The sequence below is a fragment of the Acipenser ruthenus genome, chromosome 42 (genome assembly GCF_902713425.1).
Source record: "Acipenser ruthenus chromosome 42, fAciRut3.2 maternal haplotype, whole genome shotgun sequence".
Classification (NCBI taxonomy): Eukaryota; Metazoa; Chordata; class Actinopteri; order Acipenseriformes; family Acipenseridae; genus Acipenser; species Acipenser ruthenus.
The window spans coordinates 7,763,941-7,776,408 of NC_081230.1; the positions used below are offsets into that span (position 1 = coordinate 7,763,941).

General features: G+C 42.0%; 1 protein-coding gene across 1 annotated transcript in view; it reads left to right on the forward strand.

The window, feature by feature from the left end:
- The window catches only part of LOC117400996 (zinc finger E-box-binding homeobox 2-like), a 48,022-nt gene extending 36,214 nt beyond the window's left edge, over positions 1–11,808 (forward strand). Inside the window, exons 2-8 of the mRNA XM_034001379.3 lie at positions 3,661–3,894; positions 5,378–5,575; positions 6,312–6,517; positions 6,856–6,964; positions 7,481–8,940; positions 9,434–9,617; positions 9,876–11,808. Of these exons, the coding sequence (XP_033857270.3) occupies positions 3,661–3,894; positions 5,378–5,575; positions 6,312–6,517; positions 6,856–6,964; positions 7,481–8,940; positions 9,434–9,617; positions 9,876–10,339 (2,855 nt within the window). The 3' untranslated portion in view covers positions 10,340–11,808. The remainder of the gene's footprint in view (positions 1–3,660; positions 3,895–5,377; positions 5,576–6,311; positions 6,518–6,855; positions 6,965–7,480; positions 8,941–9,433; positions 9,618–9,875) is intronic.
- Positions 11,809–12,468: the final 660 nt, after the last annotated feature.

Here is a 12,468-nt window from a genome sequence, read left to right on the forward strand (position 1 = left end):
TCTATACCAATTTCTTGAAGAGCATTTCAAAAGAGTTCTTTAAGTGAGCTACAGCTTTTTGAATAGGGCCCACATCTACAAATAAACAGACGTGTTTTCATGAAATCATGGTACTGTACTAGTTGCACTGTATGTGGGCTAATGGAAATATGACACACTTGCTTTCCCATGACTACATTACAGGACCAGCACTGGAAAACATGTTTGGTCTTGATCTTGTGGCTTCAGCACTAAACAGGGGTGATGATATCTTATGCGTCATAGTGAACCTATGCCGACCACCACTGACGTTCCTGAATTGACACGGTTCACAGCCCCACAGCAAAACAAAGCACAAAAAAAACACAGCTTTCTGCAAAGTGACTGAAGATGGGGTCTAAACCCACAACTTTCCACCGCGCATAAACCCGGCCGCTCCAAGTAATTCTTGGGTACCACAATGAGGTTGCGCTTCGGAAAATTCTGACAACAGGCTGGCATGCAAACCCAGAGCAAGGCAACGACCCGGTCGATATTTTCAGTCACAAAAGCCTATATTGAACCACATTCATAGTGAAACTGCGTGCAAGTAAACTTGCAACGCTTTGGCAATGAAGTGGTTATTCAGCTGTGTCTGCTCCTCCATACTTTCAAAATATTTGGGTCATACAGGAACAATTATGGATTATTGCCATCATATGCATGATGTCTGCACTGCTTCTCATCTTGTTTTAATAGCAGACTGTGGTTTCCTATCTGCTGCCAGCTCCATCTGCAATCTACAATGCAAAGGTCAAAATCGCCTACCATATATATATATATATATATATATATATATATATATATATATATATATACATATATATATATATATATATATATATATATATACACACACATACAGGGATGGAAATAAGGCTCCTAGTGCATAGCAGTTTCACCTATTCAAGGTTTTAGTATGTGCTTGGTTAGCCCCAGTGTATAGGTAACACACTCAGGTGTGTCTTATTAAACTCATAGTAAAACTAGGAGTGGATTCAACTGCTATGCAATGGGCGTCTTATTTGCAGATTTCTATAGTAGTGGAGTGTATTCAACACCACTGAACAAACACCACACACTTCAGCACAATTGTCAGTCTCTGCTTGAGAGAGGCCCATAACTGAATGGCAGGCAGGTCAGAAACAGCTCCTAGCCCCTTGCCATTTTCACTCTCATTTCGTGAGCAATAAAGCCGTGCATATTTTATGAAATAATTATATCGTAGACAGGTGTCTAAACTGTGGGAGAATGGAGGAAACAGACACCAAGAAAATGAAAAGGATTCTTTAAAAGCTGTAAAAGGAAGAGTTGGAAATAGTTCGGTCTGCCAGGAAAAAACAACTGTAGTGTTTTTGTTACTTGTGCAATAGTGTGCATTTTGTGGTCCCTTCAGTTGCACAATATTGACACAACTGGGATAAAATGAAGAAATAAGGTGTCACTGTGGATTGTGAATATCCTTCTTGGGTTTTATCAAACTGTGAATGTAATCTTTCAGTGTTGTGTAAATCCAGGTTACTTTAAAACACGTCATTTTTAACTACCCACGAGACAGTCCAGTCTGACAGCTTTTGTTGGCACGATAAAGGCTCTGTACATGAAACAAATAAATATCAATGCATTCAGACTTTCGGTACCCGTTTTTACTTCTTTCTCATAAAGGGGGGCTCACCTGGTAAAGACGCGACTGTGTGGTTAGCTGCTTGTTCAAAATCACCTTGGCTAAGGATTGCACAGGGTGCTGTATTTGCTCTGGGGCTAGGTTAGGGAGGGAAAATCATCAGCACTAGAGGACTCTACTGGCCAGACGCCCTAAGAGATCAAAACCGAAGTCTGCAGGGCTGGCTTTTGACCTCAAGGGGCCGAACGCTTGCTGACATCCACTGTGGAGCTCCTGAGTCCTGGGTAGAAAGAGCTGATCGGCTTGGAGCTTGGAGGACAACCAAGACTTTTAGTTCTCCTTCACTGCTGTGTGGAGTTTCTGCGGCGAGGGAACATTATTAGAAGTTCTATTTTAAGAAATTCTCTCTAAATTAAATAATAATCTTTGTCATCTTTCTATATGCAGAAGATGACAAAGCACCTCCATGCTCATGTCTCTGTGTTGGGTAGATTAGAGATAAGAGAGCGAGACAGTGTGGGTGTGGAGCTCTAGCGATGGAAGGAAGGCTTGCAACCCAGAGTTTGATGCTGCACTTTTCATTTCTTCTGCATGTGGGTAGGAGATGGTAGTGCTTCGCCCTCAGGGATCCATGATGTGAGGTTTTGGATACAGTTGCCTCTTTTAGAAAGACTGACACCACTGAATGAGTCATGTAAACCAGTGGCAGGAAAAACCTAAAAGCAAAATCATAGGGGTTTGCTGGCACTGTAGGCCGCTCTGTTACCTCACATACTGAAATGTTTCCAAAGCATTAAGGGCTTAATGCTTAATGTGATTCCGACACTAAAATTGGTAACACAGCAAAAGCGTGAATTTAAATTACAAATGACATACTGTGCAGTATGAAGTATTTTCAGTATACTGTATGATAGTCTACTGGGTATTTTTTAAAACATAAGAAAAATTTGAGAACGAGAAAAGGCCATTCTGCCCATCAAGGCTCGTCCCTTGTTAGCACACCATTCTCCCCTAGAGGAGGGAACTAAATTTAAAAGCACAGAGGTGGTCTAGTGGTTAAAGTCCAGGGCTTGTAACCAGAAGGCCACTGGTTCAAATCCCACCTCTGCCACTCACTGACTCACTGTGTGTGTCCCTGAGCAAGTCACTTAACCTCCTTGTGCTCCGTCCTGCGGATGAGATGTTAAATCAATGTCCAATTGTAAGTGACTCTGCATATAATGCACAGTTTACAGCCTACCTCTGTAAAGCGCTTTGTGATGGTGGTCCACTATGAAAGGCGATAGGATGTATTTCTTGTAGTGAGGTCATTAAAACTGAACACAGTATTCTAGGTAGGCTCTAACTAGGACATTGTATAATCTTAGCATAACCTCTCTCGACTTGTATTCCACTTTTAAAGAGGAATAAAATAAGTTTAATGGTATAAAACAAAAGTGTGGTTTCACAGACCCTGTTTAGCACGGTTAGGTTAGTGCCGATCAGGGTGTGTGAAACTAGCCATAAGAACACTAATTAAACGTCTGCTCCCTGCTCCTAAGCAGCTTCTTACTAGATTTCTAGTAGTACAGCTCTTTTTTTCCTCTCAGAAAATGTGTCTGTGCATTTTAAAAAGTCAATTTTCAACCCTTATTCAATCACTTATTGTCAAGTATTATCTAGGACAAATACTAATTTGAAAAAGCGAAATACAAAAAATAATATGAAAGTGATAATTCATTATTTTATATTACAAGGAGTTTTTTTTTTTTCATATAGGTTTACCTTAGTAGAACATATGGGAGAAATCGTGCATTTTGAACCTAAAGGCTTCAAAATCGAAATCACATGCTTTATGTCATATGCAAGCTGAAGTCTCAAAGTGTCAGGATATATTAAACAGATTCTATTCAGATGCTCGTGCAGTGTATAACACAATGTAAAGCCACGAGCAAATGTGAATGCTTAAAAATACAGCAGTGCTATCCACCAGGAGATTCCCCATAACAGAACCTTTGTTTTCTTCCTGCTTTCCGCAGTCACTTTCGAGAAGCTGCCAGCCTTGGGATCTGAGGGGGAAGATGAGGAAACCCAGTCTGTTATGGAGGAGAAAGACAGTCAGGATCCTGGTAGCTTCAATCCCATTGACGGTGGAGAGCCAGTCAGCCCATCTGAGTATCCTCGCCCCCGGAGCCTGAGCTCAGAGCCCAGTGCAGGAGAGCAGGAGCAGGACTGGCCAGAGAAGGATGAACACATGACCCGACAACTTCACGGTAAACACAGAACCATGAATATTACAGCAGAACACTTACTCTGCCTCCTGCATGGCTGAAGCTGTAGGACACAAAGGGACGTATATTCTGACTGTTTACTTAACTCACAAAGCTTAGAAAAGTGGAAGGTTACTAAGTAGACAATGCTTTTGGCTAGTGCCTTCTCAGTATACGCTTGAGATGGCTTAGGGTCTATTTGAATGATCTGAAGAGTGGCATTTCTAAATAACGACTGTCTAAACCTGGTTCATTTGAAAGTATTTTACTGTATGCAGTAATGTTGAGTGAGTCCGGAAATCAACACCAGGGGAAAGCACCATCGCTATTAACATAAAAGCATGATATCAAGATCCGCCACGGCTTAGGGTTAATAAAATTAACACCACCTGTTATGTGTATAGAAATATAGCTGCAATTCATTTTCAATGCAATGGTACCATGCCATGCTATCAAGCAAGGGATCCAAGCTAAAAACACAGTATATTATCTACATTTTCATAATCTTATTATGTGGGTTCTCTATCATTCTCTATTGCCGTTTCTACATAAATAATTATTCACAAGACTCTGAAGTGAGGGCGGTTTGAAATATGATAGGTGTGCAGCTGTAATTTCTCTCCCCTCTGCAACAAGTAATTTTGCATTTACTAACTTGGTTGCCACAATTTCAGAGGGGGGCAGAAATTCGAGCTGCACCCCCTCTAGTGGTAATTTTTAACATATCTTCATAGCAGAAATTTCTAGTTCCACCTGCAGTTTCAAGGGGGTTTGCTGATATATTTTCATTGTCAGTTTATGACCCCAGTATGGCAGCAAGCAATTCGCTTCCAAATCGGCTCTTAAAACACTTTTAATGAAGTTAATTGCCATTGACTGGTACTCACTTTTAAAAGATGAGGTAAGGACAGCTGTTCTTGTTTTAAAATCAACACATTATTAAAGTGTTGCTGCCATACCGGTTTCTGTTTCTCTGGACACGTGGATACTACAACCAACTGTATCAGAGACAATCATATTTAATTATCGATTCCTTTGTGGTAAGCACCACGACACGTTAAACTTTTTGTGCACGAATGACGATTATGAGTATCAGCACAGCCCTAGTAGTTTCATTATTATTATTATTATTATTTATTTCTTAGCAGACGCCCTTATCCAGGACGACTTACAATTGTTACAAGATATCACATTATACATTATACAAATATCACATTATTTTTTACATACAATTACCCATTTATACAGTTGGGTTTTTACTGGAGCAATCTAGGTAAAGTACCTTGCTCAAAGGTACAGCTGCAGTGTCCCCCATCTGGGATTGAACCCACGACCCTCCGGTCAAGAGTCCAGAGCCCTAACCACTACTCCACACTGCTGCCCTATAACAGATACTGGCACTGCAGACAAAAATACAATATACAGTTAGCCTTTGAAGACCCCTTCAAGTGCCTGAATGATGCTTTAAATGATCTTTGCTTTTTAGGTCCATGTGAAGACCAGGCACCGGAGTCGGAGCTGGAGGGGCTCTACTATCTGAAAGGGCTGGAGAGAGACTCGCTCAGTCCGGCCAGCTTACCGGAGTGTCTGCAACAGAACGGAACCCCCATAATCTACCCTGAGGCTCCAGAGGATGAGCCCCTCCCTTGCAGAACCCCTGTGAGAGACGTCTCTGAGGGCAAAGGTAACGTACCAGTGCAGCCAGAGCCTTCCAGCTACAATTATAAAGGTTTCTCAAAAGAAACGTCATACATTCAGTCTGTGTCAATGCCTGCAATGTTGAAACCAATTCTGATTCACACACTTACATCACTGGGTGATGCGGACTCCTCCCTCCTCCCCCAACAATAAATTATGAAGGATACTTAAACTACACGTAACTAACAAAATAGTCTCAGTAAATCTTACCAAACATGTATCACTCCACGGAACTCACATTTTCCCCATGTGAAAGAGGCACACCTTATGGCAAACGTGTATTAGATTTTTTTTGGTCAAGGTCATTTTTTGCGTCGAAGGCAAGACATGTATTTTAACACCTTTATATAAAATTGATCTTATCGTTTTCCGCCCCTCCCTTCTCAAGCGAATGAGACAGATGTTCTGACCCACGTCGGAGATGACAGAAAAAAAATCTCACCACATACTGTATCCATAACTGAATGAAAAACACCTTAAGTACTTTCTGGGGAGGTGTTTGAAGTTCGGTTTTGAGTGTGGTTGAACCCCACCCATTGCTCTGCAGATAATGCAGCTGAAATGAAAGCAACACAACACAGTGGGATGTCGTATCGCAATATGTAATAAAGCCCTATCCGTTCACTATACAGTACAGGTTCAATAATGTACATATGGCAAATTCTACCATACATATTCACAAACATATTTCACTAATTTAGTCTCCTGTGTTATTCTTTCAGAAGCCGCGCCAAGGACCCCTGAAAGTATTCTGATTTGCCCATACTGTAACCGTGGATACCGGAGGGACGGCTCACTACGAGAGCACATTAGGTTCTGCCACAAGAGAGAGGACAGCAGTCTGGTTTGCTCACTGTGTGGCTACAGTGCCTCCTACCATACACAGATGGAGAGGCATATGGAGTTACACAGCCAAGCACAAAACCAGGTAAGGGGACCTGTTCATTTGCAATGTGTATTGTTTCAACTCTGTTAACGTTACAATATGATCAGATTTCAAAGAGCGAAGAATAAATCTCAATATTGCATCCTGCTAGTTCACTTCAAGAATAGAGAAAGAGCATATTTAGATTTGGCCTTTTTTGGTATTAGCAGAACACTAATATACCAAATCAGTCCTTCCTTTTTAAGTTTCATTCGCCAGCATCCACTTTCTCTGTATTCACCACTTGCACTGCACAGACAGACAAGGCTCTTCAGTGCATGTTATACAGCTTGTAGAAACAAGACTGAATTCATTTAAAGCTTGGCCCTTTTCCCCCTCAGCATCCAGGACTTGAACAACCTACAGAGAACAGGAAGTTTAAATGCTCGCAGTGTGGCAAGGCTTTCAAGTACAAGCATCATCTAAAAGAGCACCTCCGCATTCACAGCGGTAAGTCTACAGGAGAGTTGCACAATATTACTACAGAACCTCATTTTCCAAAAGGATGAATAGACCTCCGACTGCTTTATAACACAGTCTCGTCAAGGATTATTGTGCGTGTGTGTGGGGTTCCTGAAGTGTCGTGTGTCAAGTAACAAACCCCTCCGAGCAGTAAAGTAAATAAATATAAAATTAGACACAAGCACAGTATTGGCCATGTGCACTTTGACATGGATGGTTTAATCTTTGAGTCTTTGAGAATAACAAACGCAAGACAAGTCAACTAACTTGAACAGTGATAGGCATTTGACTAAACACAATGACGTCTACTTCAATTAGTTTTTTTTCTCCCTCAGAATTTGTGGTTGGTGTATTAGAAGTTACAACTGGACTTATTTTGAAAGCCTGTCAAATATTTCACTTGTGTTTGGAATAAGTGACGGTACTTGACTTTCAAGTTGTGAAATTGGATTGACTTTACATTCTGAAACGGCGCCTGAAAAGTTATTTCTTGTTGTCTTACAGGGGAGAAACCTTATGAATGCTCCAACTGCAAGAAAAGATTTTCACATTCTGGATCGTACAGCTCCCATCTCAGCAGTAAGAAATGCCTGAGTGGGGGGAGCACCAACGGCGGGGCCTATGGTGGATTGACAGCCAGCTTATCGCCCAAATCTCCCTCTTTGCCCCTGAGCCTGACACCCACAGGAGGGGCCAAAAGAGGCTTAAAGGAGTCCCTCTTGGACCCATCCTACCCTTTCAGGATACAAGACAGATGCTTAGATTACAAGCACGTTGAGGACTCTCCAAAGGACAATGCAGACTTACTGATGAGCAGGGATATGGGTCTAGAAATCCCTACACTCCAGAAACTCCCACACTGTGCACCGCTCTTGCCTTTTCTAAATCCAGGGAGAGAATATGAACACATGGTCAGTGCAATGCTACAGGGGAGTGGCTATGGTCAATCAGCAGATTTTACCTCCAGAGGGATGGAAAAGGTTTTACAAGAGTGCCGGGAGCAAATGCACATGGAGAAGCCATCAGACCCAGACAAGCCCCAGCTAAGTGTCATCACCTGCAGATGGTGTTCTCAGCCGTTCCCCAACAGAGCCGTGCTGTATCAGCATGAGAAGTACCTCTGTAAGATGAATAGGGAGGCTGTGGAGGCATTTGAGGGCCCCCGGGAAAGTAGGGAAAAGGAGGACTCTCATGCTTTGAACTTCTCCATCAAAAGCAACCTAGTTCAAGACAGCCAGAAAGGCTTCAATAGCACCATCGTGGTAAACGGTTCTTCAGAAGACCCCAAAAGACTGCCTCACCGCCAATTCCCATCCCGCATCTCGTCTCCGAATGTACCCAGGCCCAACCTTCTTTGTTTCCAGGCAGAATCTTCCCCGGAAAATTCCACTTCCACAAGCACTCCGATGAAGGAATTGCGGAACCTAGATCCCCTGCAAAGGCTTGCTGGTGGCTCTCCTTCCTACCTTGAGAAAAGACGTCCGGCTGCCATCTACGAGGAGGCCTCGTGTCTGGATCTGTCTACTTGCCCACCTCAAAAGAAGGGCAGGCCTGCTCGAGAGAGACCTGCCTCAAGAGGACCTCAGATGGAGCCCTTGGACTTATCTTTACCCAAACCCAGAGAGGAAGCCAGCGAAGGATCAGACACAAATGGAAGCACAAACAGTATGTCCCCCATTACTGAGAAGGAGAGAACCGTATCCCCAGGACAGAGAACGCCAATACTACAGCCCCATTCTTTCGGAATGAACTCTCTCTATCGTAACTCTGTCTACAGTGCCTTTCCTTTTATTAACTCTATGCTGCCCGGTGGCTTGGTGAACACAGGCCATGAGGGTCTTCCGGGAGTTGGCTTAAACCCAGCAGTTGCCGGAATGGCTTTTCTCCCTCCGATGGCTTATATGTTTGAAGCAGATCCGGAAGCTCTTTTGAAAAGGATACACCAGGAGAGACAAGCCGCTATGGTAAGACCACAGCAACTAAATCGAGTGTTATTTCAAAATAATTGCCACGTAGTGCCTTCAAAAGTAGCGAGACCATTAAATAATCAGAATATGGTTTATAGTATAAAATGAGCATTGTAGTTTGTACTAGTGAGTTGTCCATTGGTCAACTCTCTGCCGTCACATTGCCAAACATTTGGTTACATGAGAATGCTTTGATCTGCCTACAGGATGTAACAGTGCAGCTTGATTAAATAATCACCCATATGGGTATTCCCTAGTGTATCGTGGGATCTTAAGTGTGACTTCTCACTGTTTATTTATTTTTAACTATTTATTTAAAAGGTGATAAATGGGAAATTCCAAAACCGTAAAAAAAACTCAATAAGGGAGTAGAAGGGAGATCATTTAAGTTGCGTTGATGTTTTCTAATATCGGCTGATGCATCTGTAGAATTACATGGAATCTGTGACACCCTTAAAGACATGAAACGTTTTTGTTTTGTCACAAACAGGGAGAGGTGCTAAACAGAGGTTGCCTAGACTACTTATCCTTGCTAGATGATGGGATAGATGTGGATTGCGGCCCAGGAAGAAAGCGCCTCAGGAAGACAGAAGATGGCCTTTACGCCTGCGACCTATGTGATAAAACATTCCAGAAGAGCAGCTCACTCCTTCGCCACAAGTACGAACATACAGGTAGGAAAGAAACCCTTGTAACTTCTAACACCTGTAACCAATCATTAGACCCAGGTCCAACACAATCACATACACTGTAAAACGAAAGTATAAGGGCCTATATTTTCCACTGCGGATTGCCCACGCCATGTTAAATGTATGACCTGTACAATTTGCCCACAGTGGGAAAACTGACCCCCAGCATCTATTCACTTCCAATCATCACCATTGAAAAACCAGGACACTATTTGAAATAGCTCTTATTTTTTTCCCCCCCAGGGAAACGGCCGCACCAGTGCAAGATCTGCAAGAAAGCCTTCAAGCACAAGCACCACTTGATCGAGCACTCCCGCCTTCACTCTGGAGAAAAACCCTACCAATGCGACAAGTGTGGCAAGCGCTTCTCCCACTCTGGATCCTACTCCCAGCACATGAACCACCGCTACGCCTACTGCAGGAAAGACCTGGACCCCAACTCCGAAGGGGCCGAGTTGAGGCAGGAGCCCACCCCCACTGATGAATCCTCCTACACGGAAGACGGGGACTTCAGGAGCGAGGATTGGGAGGGAAACGGTCATAACCTAGAGCACGATGAACCAGCGGGCATAGTGGACAACCACGAAGGTGGAGAGGATGATGAAGAGGGCATCCCAACGGACAATACTGACGCAGACCAGAGGCTTGATCACAATGTGAAGGACCCCACAGAAGAGCAGGGCGATACAGCAGAGATAACGGAATAGTGCCTTCTCCTGCAGTATACCCAATACTGCATAGTCATTCTGATTAGGATTTATCCGATCTAAATATAATGGAACTCAAATTGAAGACCACAACTACGGTCTTGAGTCATCAAAGCCTTACGAGCAAGTTGGTTAAACGGCAGGCATAGAAACATTTCACGTGTCACACGACGTTTGATTAGCAGTATAAAAGGTATCCTAGTCCGAGCCTTCAGCAGGTAACTATTGCTGGCAGCTGTTAAGCAACTTGTTGAATGGGATATTGTCAAGATATACACATTCATCTCATGCTGTTGCCCCGGGAAAAGTCTCCTACAGCGAGTTGCCAAATCCCTAAAAGTGGCTTTCTGTGTCACAGAATTTATAAACATATTCCTTAAAGAAGGGAGACTAACCCCTATAAAACGGGGAGATATTACCAATTATTTCATTACAGATACAATGGCATTATGATGCATTAAAAGACAGTCCAAAAATGTTCCACGCCAATGTTTTACCCCGTGGATTCCCCTGCCAACCTAAGCCCTCCCTCCATGTTCATGTGTCTTTTCAAAATGGGTTTAAAACCATTAAACCAGAATGTAACACAAATGTATAGGGTTGAGTCTCTTTAAATCTCTTAGGGGCACAATCACAGAAAAAAGTAAAGACTGTATCTGTCAACAGAAACTTTCTTTCACCCCTGGATCTCTCTCTGATAGTTTTCAGGAGCCATCCAGTCATTCACGTTGCATCACCATCTGTAAAAAAAGATCTTGCACACGAGATCCTGTTTAATGAAATAAAATTATAAAACTGCACATTGATCACGCTGGTGAGAACTGCTCCTTGCAGATACTATGAAAAGTAGTATTTTGTCAATGTTGGTCAATGCTCCTCGCATCTTTTGGGCTTTCATCCCTTTGTTCCAAACACTAGACCCACTGCCTCCTATAAAATAAAACGCATATCCGAGGAGGAACATTTGATTGTTTTATTTTACTGGTTTTAATTTATTTATAGGAGATTTTAGTTTTTTTTTTATTATTATAAATTATCTCCAAGCATATTGGTGCTATACGTTCAAGCTACACAGTATGGTTAATAGAATGTGACCATTTTTTTTTTCATAATTAAAAGTCAAAGCTTTTCATAGAAAAGTAAGCAATCCATGTGGCTTATTCACATTATATCTATGGATATCCAGCTTACAACACAAACACACATTTCAGCAATTGGCAAAGGGAGGACAAGGCTTAGAGTGGCGTAGATCTGCTTCCTCACCCCCTAAGAGAAAGGGTGCTCCCTCCAGTCTAGAGCAGACTGAGGCATGGAGACTGAACTGCTCCCTCACCCCCTAAGAGTAAGGGTGCTCCCTCCAGTCTAGAGCAGGCTTGAGGCGTGGAGAGTGAACTGCTCCCCCTTGGATTATTCAACAAGTACAAGTTTCATTTATTTATTTATTTTCAATCTGTGGACCAAATTCTGGATACTTTACACCGTTTATATATATATATATATTATATATATATATATATATATATATATATATATATATATATATATATATATATATATATATAAATTCCTTTGTTACTATTGATTTTTCTGTTTCATTTAATTGAGAATACTGCAATATAATTTTTAAGTGCAATTGCTTTTGTATTATAACAGTATGATTGTCAAATGTTCTTATTTGCAAAGCACTCTGTAGAGACCAGACATATTTTTATAGAACTGAGTGCCTGTGATAAGGACAGGAGGTGGCGGGGGGGGAAGCACTAAATAATGCCTCCCTGGGTACTTACATAATCTAGCCTTATAAACCACTATACAGTAGCCAGTGTGCATCCAATCTGATACAGAATATAGATCTATCAATTGATAAAAAGCATACAAAACTGAATTCACAGGAAACTCAACAAGATGTAAAAACAACCTGGCCCTCTCTATTTCCGCAAACCAGATAACACCTTTAAAGGTGTAATAAGTATTAACTGTTAATTGAACAAACTTGGTGCCTTCGATTTATAATCTGATTGTTGGTTACTCAAACCAAAAGTTCCTGTCACAGTAGTCAAGGGACCGCCATTAGCTTTTCTAGTGTTGTGTTGATGAGTTATTATCCATTTAAAAATATATTTGAATGA